This window comes from Spea bombifrons, chromosome 12 (genome assembly GCF_027358695.1).
Source record: "Spea bombifrons isolate aSpeBom1 chromosome 12, aSpeBom1.2.pri, whole genome shotgun sequence".
NCBI classification, from domain to species: domain Eukaryota; kingdom Metazoa; phylum Chordata; class Amphibia; order Anura; family Pelobatidae; genus Spea; species Spea bombifrons.
The window spans coordinates 32,633,119-32,646,323 of NC_071098.1; the positions used below are offsets into that span (position 1 = coordinate 32,633,119).

Consider the following 13,205-nt stretch of genomic DNA (forward strand, 5'->3'; position numbering starts at 1 on the left):
TGTTTGCCCCACACGGCCCTTACCTGCCTTATCTTCCAGGCCAGCTCGGTGGCACAAAGCCAAGAAAGTCCAGCTAACTCCTGGACAAACGGAGGTGAAGATCGATCTTCCTTTGCCCATAGTCGCCTCAAACTTAATGATTGAGTTTGCCGACTTCTACGAGAACTACCAGGCTTCCTCGGAAACGTTGCAGTGCCCGCGGTGCAGCGCGTCGGTGCCCGCTAACCCTGGAGTGTGCGGCAACTGCGGCGAGAATGTGTACCAGTGCCATAAGTGCAGGTCGGTAACTGGGTGGTTGCCACGCGGCTCCTCCGTGTGTGAGACTGAGTGTCAGCTTACCGAATGTGTCAGTACTTGTGAGTTCAGAAAGCTCTTGATGGATCTGTCTCCGTAGTTTGGAAAGTTCTGCATTTTTTTTTATTAAATAATGACAAAATGATTAACACTGTTCACAAAAACAGTCATTTCTTTCAGAGCTTTGCAGTCTTGCTTGTTTGGTAATTTGTGAATTGCGATGAGTTTCAGATATGATCCGCTTATCCACACGCTTTGTGTTTTCAGATCCATTAACTACGATGAGAAAGATCCCTTCCTCTGTAACGCTTGTGGGTTCTGCAAGTACGCCCGCTTTGATTTCATGCTGTACGCCCGGCCCTGCTGCGCCGTCGATCCCATTGAAAATGAAGAGGACCGTAAGAAAGTCAGTTGGTTGAATTTAATACTTTATTTTAATTCTCCCTGTCTGCTCCCGGTACCTTCTGTCTAACACTCCCTATAAACGCTGTCCCCAGGCTGTTACCAATATCAACACGCTGCTGGACAAAGCTGACCGTGTCTACCACCAGCTAATGGGTCACCGGCCCCAGCTGGAGAGCCTGCTGTGTAAAGTGAACGAGGCCGCCCCAGAGAAGCCCCAGGTACCTACACCCTGATCTATAGCCCCCCCGGTATGCTGCTTAGTGCCCATTGCCCGTAGTGTTTTTCATCTAGTTCCTTTCTGCGCAGGATGACTCTGCCAACCCCGGCGGAATAAGCTCGTCGTCGGCCAGCGTGAACAGATATATCCTGCAGCTGGCTCAGGAGTACTGCGGAGACTGCAAAAACTCCTTCGATGAGCTCTCCAAAATCATCCAGGTAAAGGATCCAGTTATGTGCGGTCAGCACGGCGCCACAAACATAGAAATACTCCAAATAAAATATATTTCCCCCCCCCCCGCTGTTACAACAGACGACAATCGTAAACGTGTAACACCGTTGGGCTGACTAAAGAATATTCATGGTTTTTTGATCAAAAGATTGAAATTGTAACGTTTTTTTAAAGTCGTGTTTTTGCTGTTTTTATCCTCAGAAAGTCTTTGCCTCCCGGAAGGAGCTCCTGGAATACGATCTGCAGCAGAGAGAAGCCGCCACCAGATCTTCCCGTAGCAGCACCCAGCCGACGTTCACCGCCAGCCAGTACCGAGCGCTGTCCGTGCTGGGATGCGGCCATACCTCCTCCACCAAGTGCTACGGCTGCGCCTCCGCCGTCACCGAGCACTGCATCACGCTCCTGCGCGCTCTGGCCACCAACGGCACCATCCGACACATTTTAGTGTCCCAGGGGCTCATCCGAGAACTGTTTGATTATAACCTGCGCCGCGGGCCGGCAGCCATGCGCGACGAGGTGCGACAGGTCATGTGCCTCTTGACCAGGTAAGCCGGGATCCTAGCGCCCTCTCCGGTTGGGTGCGGAGGAAAGGGTTGTGTTCACCGTATCCGTGTCTCACCGTGACAGGGACAATCCCGAGGCCACGCAGCAGATGAACGATCTGATCATCGGGAAAGTGTCAACGGCGCTAAAAGGACACTGGGCCAACCCGGACTTGGTAAGAGTGCGTTCCTACAGTGTAACCGGTGCCGGTTTACTGCGCATGCGCTGAACCCGTCTGTCTTTCAGGCCAGCGGACTCCAGTACGAGATGCTGCTTCTCACGGATTCCATATCAAAAGAAGATGTCTGCTGGGAGCTTCGGCTGCGCTGCGGTACGTCTTCAAAGAGGGGGGGAAATGCTAAATATTGTAAAGTATGTGCTTATGAACTAGGCAGAAAAATACGGGGGGGGACCCCGGCTCGAGTGTCTGAATGGGGAAGATGGCAGATTCTTCAATCGGTTTTCGTCTAGACTGGAATTTATCGTTGTTTTTAGCGGTGCCCGTTTATTCTCTTTTAGCTCTCAGCCTTTTCCTGATGGCCGTAAACATTAAAACCCCGGTAGTCGTGGAGAACATCACTCTAATGTGCCTGCGAATCCTGCAGAAACTAATCAAGCCCCCGTCGCCTACAAGCAAGAAGAACAAGGTAACCCCTTCCCGATTATCCCGAGTAACGGCCGTACGGTGCGGGGTCCCGCTGGCGGCCGGCCGGCATGAACCGGGGATTTCACTTCTAGTCACGATTATGACGCTTGTCTTTATGTAGAGAACAGACACCCCATTTTCCTTCCCTGACCCCCTTCCTTGTGAAACGTCCCCCGGTAATATCACAATGTGTTTGCAGGATGTCCCCGTGGAATCGCTCACCACAGTAAAGCCATACAGCAATGAGATACATGCGCAGGCACAGCTCTGGCTCAAGAGAGATCACAAGGCGTCGTACGAGGCTTGGAAGAAGTGCCTTCCTGCCCGGGGTGAGACAGCATGGCATCTAAACGCTAAAAACTATGCCCTGTAAACAAATAACACCTTTTCAGAGGTTTATTGAGAGTTATTTGCCGCGACGTTCTCTTCTAGTGGCCGGTGCAGACGGCAGCGGAAAGACCCCCAGTAAAGGCGAAATGAGGCAGATGTACCTACAGGAGAAGTATGTTTGGAAATGGAAGCAGTTCATGAGCAAAAAAGGCAAGAGAACAAGTCCTCTGGACCTCAAACTTGGACACAACAACTGGCTGAGACAGGTGAGCGGTTTGTGGTGCTCGTCCTCTGTTCTGCGTCTGGCGATGAAGGAACTCGCCCCGCTCGTCCTCTGCTGGATCTCGCCCCGCTCGTCCTCTGCTGGATCTCACCCCGCACTCTCCCGTTGCTGTCTTCCTCAGGTGTTGTTCACTCCAGCTACCCAAGCTGCGCGCCAGGCCGCTTGCACCATCGTTGAGGCTTTGGCCACCATCCCGAGCCGTAGACAGCAGGTCCTGGATCTACTCACCAGGTTAGAGTGAATCGGTTAATCTAGGTGTCTCGCGTAAAGTGTTCTTCCAACCTGATTTTCTCGCGTTTCCCACCGTGGAAAGACACGATGAGATCCAGACCCGGTGAACGAAAGAATATTCATGGCTTTTATCAGTCTAGCATTTGACAGAACTGCGGAGTATGACGCAAAGTAATGACTTCCATCCTCTGCAGCTATTTGGATGAGCTGAGTGTCGCCGGAGAGTGCGCCGCCGAATATCTGGCTTTGTATCAGAAACTCATCAAGCCGGCCCACTGGAAGGTCTACCTCGCCGCTAGAGGGGTCTTACCGTACGTCGGGAACCTGATCACCAAGGTAACCAAAATCTATGGAGCCACGTGTGGAATTCCTTCAGTAACTTATTATTAATATAGAGAAAAGTGAGGCATAAATGAAATTCACCCCCAGCTATAACGTTCACGGCACGTATTACCTGCTTCCCATGCTACGACCCGGACCATGCCTTTTTAATAAGCTTCCGTTTGCTTTTAGGAGATCGCCCGGTTACTCGCTCTGGAGGAGGCGACCCTCAGTACCGATCTCCAGCAGGGCTATGCCTTGAAAAGCCTAACCGGTAAGACGCGCAGGGCTGCTGCTAGAAACACGACTCCTACAACCCAACGTGACTTTGGGAATAATGTCTTCCCGTCTCCGCTCGCAGGTCTTCTGTCTTCGTTTGTGGAAGTGGAGTCCATCAAACGTCACTTCAAGAGCCGGCTGGTGGGAACTGTGCTGAACGGCTACCTCTGTCTCAGAAAGCTGGTCGTTCAGAGAACCAAACTGATCGATGAAACGCAGGACATGCTTCTGGAGATGCTGGAGGACATGACCACAGGTAACACGCCTGGTGACAGCCGGGCCGCACGGTTCTGCCACACAGCCCCAGGAGAGCAGCCGAAACGTTACGTTCCCTTTATACGGAGGCCCGGTGCGTTCGTAGAACGAAGACCGCCGGCAGATTTACTCTGAGCTAGAAGTTTGATATTTATGTGAAGCGAACACCTTGACCGGCTCGCCCTCCAGCCGCGCACCTCTCCGCCGCGCCCTGCGCGCCTCTCCGCTGCCCCTTGCCCGCCTCTCCGCTGCCCCTTGCCCGCCTCTCCGCTGCCCCTTGCCCGCCTCTCCGCTGCCCCTTGCCCGCCTCTCCGCTGCCCCTCTCCGCTGCCCCCTCGCGCGTCCTTGATGGCCGCTTTTCTTTCTGCAGGCACAGAATCGGAAACCAAAGCCTTCATGGCGGTCTGTATCGAGACGGCCAAACGCTACAACCTCGACGACTACAGGACACCGGTGTTTATTTTCGAAAGGCTCTGCAGCATCATTTACCCTGTGAGTGGGGGGGAGATGCCGGGGGGCTTAACGTCTTCTCCTTATCGGATTTTCTTTCCCCGGTATTAATGTTTATGGAGGTAGAGCCGTTGCATTGTTTGTTTTATATTCGCACAAGTAGTGAGTCTTCATTCTGTTTTTTGTTCATGTTGCGCGTGGGGTATAAGTGTCGGCAGGCACCTGATGTCTCCGCATTCTGCGTCTGTCCGTTTTAATAATTTCCGTTGAGTATGGACCGGCTGTTTTAGAAGTTCTCACGCCGCCGTCTCCTATGCCTTCCAGGAGGAGAATGAAGTGACCGAGTTCTTTGTGACGCTGGAAAAGGATCCGCAGCAGGAAGACTTTCTCCAAGGACGGATGCCCGGGAACCCGTACAGCAGCAACGAGCCCGGCATCGGCCCCCTGATGAGGGATATAAAGAATAAGATTTGCCAAGACTGTGACCTGGTGGCCCTGTTAGAAGATGACAGCGGGATGGAGGTGAGGAGTATACTCTGGGCCGTTCCAATCGTGTTCTCTTTCTTTGGAGCAGCGTGGGCCGTTCCATTCCCTCTTCCCAGGTGTGGAAGGTTTAGGTAACCTGTCCGGCGTGCTAAAGGTTTCCTAGAAACGGGAAATGTATTTGGTAAGGAAGAAGTTATGTTTTCCAGCGTGATATCTCTGAGCGTTTCTTTGTGTTCTTCTCCCAGCTCCTGGTGAACAATAAGATCATTAGCTTGGACCTGCCGGTGGCTGAAGTTTACAAGAAGGTTTGGTGTCCCACCAACGAGGTACGCTCCCGGATTCCCAGACTTTTTTATTTTTAAGGAATGATTGTCTCCCTATTTAACGCGTTACAGGAGTGACTCCCATACAGTGAAGGGATAAACGCCAGTGATGGTCCCTTGGATCTAAACACAGTGTTGCTGGTGAATTAGAAATGTCGGCTCAGTCTTCAGCGATAATCCTTATTATTTTTTATCATTATTGTTTTATATAGCGCCATCCTATTCCGTAGCGCTGTGCGATGGGTCTTGAATATAAGGTTCGTGTTAAACGCTCTCGACGTGTGTTTCAGGGCGAGCCCATGAGAATCATTTATCGCATGCGGGGTCTGCTGGGGGACGCGACAGAAGAATTCATCGAATCTTTGGACTCGACGACAGGTAACTCCGGACCCGGCCGCAAAACCTTGCCGGACAGATAAAAAAAATGCTTTTTAAGCAGTCCTTCGAAATAACCTCTGGCTGTTTATTTGAGCAGTTAATATACATAGTAATAAAAAACATAAATCTGTGCAAAAAATGTTTTTTCTGATCCATTCTCCCCCCAAACACTTTAATAGATGAAGAGGAGGATGAGGAGGAGGTGTACAAGATGGCCGGGGTTATGGCTCAGTGCGGTGGTCTGGAGTGTATGTTGAATCGTCTGACGGGTATCAAGGACTTTAAGCAGGGTCGCCACCTTCTGACAGTGAGTATGGGTTACCGGGGGGGGCGATTCCTACACTGATCGCTGACCTTCTGATACCAGAGTCTGCATGACTTTGTATCAAATGCCTGTTTTATTAATGCACAGCCAGACTTTGGTAATAAGGAACTCCCTCGGCTCGGAGGAGTTACCCGCCGTATACTGTAGATAGAATATCATGAGCGGCCGCTCTGTCCTTCCCTGCCGGTAATCCAAACGCCGTCGTGTTCTTCAGGTCCTCCTCAAACTGTTCAGTTACTGCGTGAAGGTGAAGGTGAACCGCCAGCAGCTGGTAAAGCCTGAAATGAACACTCTGAATGTCATGCTGGGAACCCTGAATCTGGTAAGATATTTCCCACCAGGAGTAGTGCTCGCATGGCCCTTCTGCCAGTCAGTGCTGTGATTAATTAGCCCTATATCTTCCGTCCAGGCTTTGGTGGCCGAGCAGGAGAGTAAGGACAGCGGAGGAGCCGCAGTGGCTGAGCAGGTCCTGAGTATCATGGAGATCATCCTGGATGAATCTAACGCCGAGCCGCTGAGCGAGGACAAGGTGAGTGTCCGTACTGCTGCTGCGAGTGAGCCCTGGTAGGGGGTAACGGGTGAGATTTCATTGGTTTTTGTACTCTCAGGGCAATCTGTTACTGACCGGGGACAAGGATCAGCTGGTGATGCTGCTGGATCAGATTAACAGCACCTTCGTGAGATCCAACCCCAGCGTTCTGCAGGGCCTGCTGCGCATCATCCCGTACCTGTCGTTCGGCGAGACGGAGAAGATGCAGATCCTCGTGGAGCGCTTTAAGCCGTACTGCACGTTCGATAAGTAAGCCGGGCTCTGTTGGCTTTTATCTTTAGCGCCGTAAGAATGGCCGCCGTTTCTTTGAGTCCCAATGATGCGGGGCGAGCGCTTTGTAAAATCTGCTGAAAATGTTGGAATTCCCAGAAATTCCTGACCCTCACGCGTTTCGCTCCCGCAGGTATGACGACGAGCACAGCGCCGACGACAAAGTCTTCTTGGACTGTTTCTGTAAAATCGCCGCCGGCATTAAGAATAACAGCAACGGGCACCAGCTGAAAGACCTCATCCTGCAGAAGGGGATCACGCAGAACGCGCTGGACTACATGAAGAAGCACATCCCCAGCGCCAAGAAGTAAGACTCGCTCAGCACTATCCTTCCTCCATATACTTCCGGCCCTTGAGCACACGCGCCTCTGTGAATATAGAATTCCTTGGCTAATGGCGCATGGTTTCGGAGCCTGCCAGGTCAGCGGAGGGCAGCAAACAGCAGCGGTTGATTATCATCGCCGGCGTCTTTCCTCGCCGCCCCGGCTGTCAGGGAAGCTGTCGGTGTTCTGGATGCCATGTGCAGCTACATGCGATGGTTGCAGCGCCCTTGTGTGCTGCAGGGGAAGGAGGGCAGCGCATGTGCGTGTATTTGCCGCAGGCTGAGGCAGAGATTGTTCCTCCCCAGAGTCTTTTACCTGCTCCTTGTTTTTGCAGCCTGGATGCCGACATCTGGAAGAAGTTTTTATCCCGACCCGCCTTACCCTTCATTCTGAGACTTCTGCGGGGGTTGGCAATACAGCACCCTCCTACGCAGGTGAGCGGCACCGCGTCGGCACGTGGCACCGGGTCCCGGTTACATGCCACGTCCCCGCTTCAGCCCTTTCTACCAACAGACACTGCGTTTAGCTTCGTTCCCGAGTTGTCGCGCGTTGCTTGAGGTCTGGGCGCGGGTATCTCGTGTGTTTGAGTGAGATGCGTGTGTTTTGCAGGCTTTGATCGGTACGGACTCCATCACAAACCTGCACAAGCTGGAGCAGGTATCCAGCGACGAGGGAATCGGGACGCTGGCGGAGAACCTTCTGGAGGCTTTGAGAGAACATCCGGAAGTCAACAAGAAAATCGATGCAGCGAGAAAGGAGACGCGGGCCGAGAAGAAGCGCATGGCCATGGCGATGAGGCAGAAGGCCTTGGGCACTTTAGGCATGACTGTAAGTTCAAGATATTTACCGAATCTAAAGCAAAAAATACGATCTAAAGTGCAGCAGATTGGTAAATTCACCATTTACTGGACCTTTGGCGGTAACTTTGATTTTTAATCCCCGCAGACCAACGAGAAGGGGCAGGTGGTGACCAAGACGGCTCTCCTGAAGCAGATGGAGGAGCTGATCGAGGAGCCCGGCCTCACCTGCTGCATTTGCAGAGAAGGATACAAGTTCCAGGTACAAGTCTGCAGGTTTTGGGGTGATCTGGGGGTGATGGTACCGCCACCTCCGGGTGTTCCTGCTCGTTTCTTACAACTCTCAATACTGCGGGACATTTTTCTCATCTGTTTTTTCTAACGTTCAACCTGCAGCCCACCAAAGTGCTCGGCATTTACACCTTTACCAAGCGAGTGCCCCTCGAGGAGTCCGAGAATAAACCCCGCAAGCAGCAGGGCTACAGCACGGTGTCTCACTTCAACATCGTGCATTACGACTGTCACCTAGCGGCCGTCAGGTACGATGCGCGCTCCGTGTCCCGGTCCCGTGTAACGTGTGTGAAGCGGTACGCCGAGGATAAGCTCCTGCTGTACCAGAGTTACCTGCGCCTCCGGGGGGGTGGGTTAGCTGCGCCCTCGCGGGGGGGTGGGTTACCTGCGCCCTCGGGGGGGGGTGGGTTACCTGCGCCCTCGCGGGGGGGTGGTTTACCTGCGGTGGGATTGTTACTCAGTCCGGCTCTGGTTGCTGTGTTTAGGTTGGCCCGAGGACGTGAAGAGTGGGAGAGCGCCGCCCTGCAGAACGCCAACACAAAGTGCAACGGTCTGCTTCCCGTGTGGGGGCCGCACGTGCCCGAATCCGCGTTCGCGACCTGCTTAGCCCGGTAACATTAACTCTTTGCGTCCCCTTTCAGGCTCCCATACTGTAAGCCGCATGTTACGGTCTTCTGATCTGCCGTGCGTTCTTTCCAGGCATAACACGTACCTGCAGGAATGCACCGGCCAGAGAGAACCCACCTACCAGCTCAACATCCACGACCTGAAGCTGCTCTTCCTGCGCTTCGCTATGGAGCAGTCATTCAGCGCCGACACGGGCGGTGGGGGCCGGGAGAGCAACGTGCACCTTATTCCGTACATTATTCACACCGTGCTTTACGTCCTCAACACGTGAGTGTAACACGCGGCGGGGCAGCTTACCGTCTATCCGTGAGAGGAGCCAATGGGAAAGCAGCCGGGCAGTAATCTCATCTCCCATTGGCTGCGGACGCTGCCAGTCCACGGCTCGTTACGCGGCTTACGTCGTTATAAAGAAGGCTGTATGCGTATGAGGTAACACGTATGTGTATCGGCCCCGCTGGGCAGCAAACGCTCCGCCGACGAGATTTCCCCTCGCTGTGACTTCTTGCGCACGCTGATTATCCGATAGGAACGCGTTTCTCCCGAAGCCACAGAAGGCTGCTAGATACCGGAGAACACTTCCAAACAGCGTGTTCCAGATTAGGAAGGGTTAATGTCTTCCAGAATGCAGATCTTGGGGCTGTTGCACTCTAACTCCCATGAAGCACAGGAGGCCGCTGCTGATACGTTGAGGAAAAACATGGTTTAGTAGAGAGAGAAGACCATTTTTAATCGTTTTAAGTTCAGTTTGGGTAATATTGTGGTTTTGTGGCTTTCGGCCGTATAACTTCATGTTTTTGGTTTTTTTCAGGACTCGGGCGATATCGCGGGAGGAGAAAAACGTTCAGAGTTTTCTAGAGCAGCCCAAAGAAAAGTGGGTGGAAGGCGCCTTCGAGGTGGACGGACCCCATTATTACACGGCTCTGGCGCTTCATCTCCTGCCCACGGAAAGATGGAAAAGCATCCGGGTCGAGGTGCTCAGAAGGCTCCTTGTCGTTAGCCACGCGAGAGCCGTGTCACCCGGCGGGGCAAACAGGTACTCCGCGTTCTTATGGGCCAACGCCTCGATTCCCAGAATCTGACCGTTAATAGACGGAACCGGACTGTGTACGGCCTGTGACATCAGACAGATGGAACCGGACTATATACGGCCGGACAGCCTGTGACATTAGACAGACGGCCTGTGAACGTAGAATGGCGTTTAGGGCCTTAACGCCTCGGCCGGTCCTGCCGGTGTTTGGGGCGTTGGGGTGCGATTGAGGGTGCGTCTCACCCGGGGTCTCTCTCTCTTTAGGCTGGCAGATAAAGCCGCAAAGGATTACTCCGTTTACCGCTCCAGCCTGCTCTTCTGGGCCCTGGTGGACCTCATTTACAACATGTTTAAGGTAAGCGTATCACGCGTGTCCCGTGACGTGTAATTGGTCTCCGTGTGCGAGAGTGTCCGCTCACCCCCACTCGCTGTAACCGTCATGGCCGACACTTTGTGCACCGGGGGTGATCAGCGCGTCGCTCACACGCGTCGTGGTTACGTAACCCCCGGATCTGGAGAGGAAACTCCTTTATTATCTTTCTTGTTGGTTTTCTGGCAGCCGGAGAAGCCGCCGTACATTAAAGCCGAGCCGTCCGCCCCGCAGGAGCCGCCTGCCTAATGTTTTAATTAACGCAGAAAATCAAAGCGGCGTAAATCGCTTCTGCCGTCGGCTGCCAGTTTGCTCTTACGCAATCCCCTCGTGCTGCATCCAGAGCGCTTCGCGCGCCTCCGACGTAACTGTAGCCGGGGACGGTGTTCTCGGCCCTCACGGCCAGGTGTGGAGATCTGCGGCGCTCACTGTTTTCCCGCGTGCGTTGCAGAAAGTACCGGCGAGTAACACGGAGGGCGGCTGGTCGTACACGCTGGCGGACTACGTGCGGCTGAACGACATGCCCATCTACGAGGCGGCAGACAAGGCCCTGAAGACCTTCCAGGACGAGTTCATGCCGGTCGAGTCCTTCTCCGAGTTCGTGGACGTGGCAGGTCTGATTTATTGCACTTTTTTTATTTGCTACGGCGGGAAATGTTCTTGAATTGATAAATTATGTAGGAATTTAATAACATTAACCCTTTGTGTGCAAAGCGTACCTACATGAAGGGTTGGCGCTTTTCTCCTTGCTCTTGGATGACCATTTTTAGAGAATTGTGGGGCGTGAATAGGGAGGGGTTTAATGGGTGCCCCCACCTACTTCCTGTTTATACTCCTCCCACACATTTTATGCCCCACCCATTGCATCTTTTAAAATAGCTTCCCTTTTAACTTTTTTAAAGAGCAGCAGGGAGCTGAGTTTGTGTTAAAATGTATGAAACTGGGGTTTGTACAATTTACAAAATATTAGTCCCATCATGCACCTGCCTTCTTCCTGATTGGCTGCTGACTATGTGCACTGCGGTCATTTTAAATGCGCCGTCCCCCGAGGATCCGATTTATTCGTTTCCCTGCGATTCTCATCGTTTCTCTGCGATTCTCATCGTTTCTGTTAACGTCGCTTTATCTCTTCTCAGGGCTTTTGTCCGAAATCAGCGACCCTGACGGCTTCCTCAAGGATCTTCTGAACTCGATCCCCTGAGCGGCAGCCAAACGGATCCTGCTTTTAGTCTGTGGACTCTCTCTACTTTTTCCTCCCCTGGGTGTTGCAGTAAATGTCCCCCCTCCTTTTTTTTTTTCCGTGTGTGTGAAGTGGAAGTGTTTAACCCCATTGCTGCCATGGAGGTCTCGAATGTAGCAATCTGCTCCAGCAGCTAGTGGTTAAATTGATTAACTCTTTTATCGCCTGTTCATCTGCTGAGTGTCTGCAGTTTCGTGTGTTTTTAGTTTGCTCAGCGAAGCCCAAAGCGAGCGGAATCCGTGACTTTCACTTCAGTGACTGCATGACTTCTTCAGCCCGCCAAAGACATGCATGCCCACATGCTGTAAACACGCAGTCTGCATGTTTTTGGGGTGACTCGCGGGGGGGCAGATCCGGGGGTGCACTCTGCTTCTCGGCCCCTCCGCTCCAGATGCGCCCAATCATTTCCTAGATGTGAGTTGATGACAATCTCGGTATCCCCCCCCCCCAGCCGTTTGGGGAAGAAGCCCCCCTGCGTCCACGCCGAGCGGCTCTTCGGAACCCCCTTGTGTTTAGTACACGTGGCGATCGGTGTCCCGGTGAAAAGCTTTGCGTGCGTTTTGTGCGGCCGGTCAGCTCCCCGACCGCGGGGGGATTATCTGCTAAACCTGTACGGCCCCCGCTGTCTGCTTCTGAAAAACCTAATAAAACTCTTTTCTCAAACGGAGTCCTCGCAGAGTCATTTGAGATCATTTATCGCCGCTGCCGCCGCTCGTCTCTGTCCGGCCGTTTTCTCATCTCATTAGCAGAGTCTCCGGAGCGAGAATCCGCCTGAAGGGGGAGGAGGGATCTTCAGCACGACGTCCGCCTCGGCCCCCGGCATGGAATCTCCAGACAGGTAACGCAGGAGGCTAACTAAATATTGACTTTCCCGCTGTGCGGATTGATGGGGATTTTATCACAAAGGTAAACATTGTGAACGCTCTTAAATTCAGATCGAAGAAAGAGCTGCAGGGACTTCGGCCGGGGGGCCGGGGCCTTTTTTTATAACGGACATCGTTAACCGGTTTCCTCGTTTATCTCTCCGTTTAGCCGGGAATACTTTGATATCGGGTAGGATTTGGCTGAATATATCGGCCTCTGGTCTTCCGTGTGAGGCGATGATGTCCGGATGATGTCATCACGTCCGTTTTATTTATCTGCGATAAGTTTTTAAATCATCGTTTATGAAAGCTGAGCTGCTGTCGCCGTCCGTTGTTGTGATCGGCGTCTGTGGTTGTCGTGAAGGGAGATTAATGGCGGATTAAATCATCTCTGCCGTCCGCTGTGGAATAAGAAATGGCTTTTTTGTTTTAAGAGGCTGAGGAGGCTCCGGCAAACGATATCCCTGCTTTCTGACTACAACTCCCATTATCCCCTGTCTGTCCCGGGAGTCAGGGATTTAAGTTGCTGTAGACTGACCTGAGGAATGCCGCCGCGTCGATAACTGCCTGCGGAGCTGCCGCCGGCCCCTAATCTGCTGCCGCCGGCCCCTAATCTGCTGCCGACTAATGATTCTTTTCAAACCGCCTTTTATATCGCCTGGGAAAGGTGAGAAACTTCTTCTTACATCATATTAATGAACTCCAGAGCTGTAAACGCATCTCCCGCCGGCCCTGTCTGGACGCAGCGTTAGGCGCGCCGCACGTCACCCCATGTTTGACTCTCACTCAGCATAAAATAGACAATGGAGGAGACGGGGCAACCCTCGCCCGTCTCTAGAACATCGTGTCG

The 13,205-nt window shown here is 52.9% G+C and overlaps 1 protein-coding gene across 8 annotated transcripts in view; it reads left to right on the top strand.

The window, feature by feature from the left end:
• Positions 1–12,159, top strand: part of UBR4 (ubiquitin protein ligase E3 component n-recognin 4) — a 35,761-nt gene extending 23,602 nt beyond the window's left edge. For all 8 annotated transcript variants that reach the window (XM_053451900.1, XM_053451902.1, XM_053451901.1 and 5 more), the window contains 33 exons: positions 40–279; positions 562–700; positions 792–917; positions 1,006–1,134; positions 1,349–1,692; positions 1,775–1,865; positions 1,937–2,021; positions 2,210–2,337; positions 2,536–2,665; positions 2,769–2,932; positions 3,071–3,180; positions 3,375–3,516; positions 3,694–3,775; positions 3,863–4,036; positions 4,406–4,527; positions 4,810–5,007; positions 5,217–5,297; positions 5,585–5,672; positions 5,852–5,979; positions 6,212–6,319; positions 6,407–6,526; positions 6,606–6,796; positions 6,951–7,124; positions 7,475–7,574; positions 7,750–7,968; positions 8,086–8,199; positions 8,334–8,476; positions 8,714–8,839; positions 8,928–9,122; positions 9,664–9,888; positions 10,147–10,237; positions 10,704–10,866; positions 11,389–12,159. In XM_053451900.1, the coding sequence (XP_053307875.1) occupies positions 40–279; positions 562–700; positions 792–917; positions 1,006–1,134; positions 1,349–1,692; positions 1,775–1,865; positions 1,937–2,021; positions 2,210–2,337; positions 2,536–2,665; positions 2,769–2,932; positions 3,071–3,180; positions 3,375–3,516; positions 3,694–3,775; positions 3,863–4,036; positions 4,406–4,527; positions 4,810–5,007; positions 5,217–5,297; positions 5,585–5,672; positions 5,852–5,979; positions 6,212–6,319; positions 6,407–6,526; positions 6,606–6,796; positions 6,951–7,124; positions 7,475–7,574; positions 7,750–7,968; positions 8,086–8,199; positions 8,334–8,476; positions 8,714–8,839; positions 8,928–9,122; positions 9,664–9,888; positions 10,147–10,237; positions 10,704–10,866; positions 11,389–11,453 (4,735 nt within the window). In that variant the 3' untranslated portion in view covers positions 11,454–12,159. The remainder of the gene's footprint in view (positions 1–39; positions 280–561; positions 701–791; positions 918–1,005; positions 1,135–1,348; positions 1,693–1,774; positions 1,866–1,936; positions 2,022–2,209; positions 2,338–2,535; positions 2,666–2,768; positions 2,933–3,070; positions 3,181–3,374; positions 3,517–3,693; positions 3,776–3,862; positions 4,037–4,405; positions 4,528–4,809; positions 5,008–5,216; positions 5,298–5,584; positions 5,673–5,851; positions 5,980–6,211; positions 6,320–6,406; positions 6,527–6,605; positions 6,797–6,950; positions 7,125–7,474; positions 7,575–7,749; positions 7,969–8,085; positions 8,200–8,333; positions 8,477–8,713; positions 8,840–8,927; positions 9,123–9,663; positions 9,889–10,146; positions 10,238–10,703; positions 10,867–11,388) is intronic.
• The last annotated feature ends 1,046 nt before the right edge of the window (positions 12,160–13,205 follow it).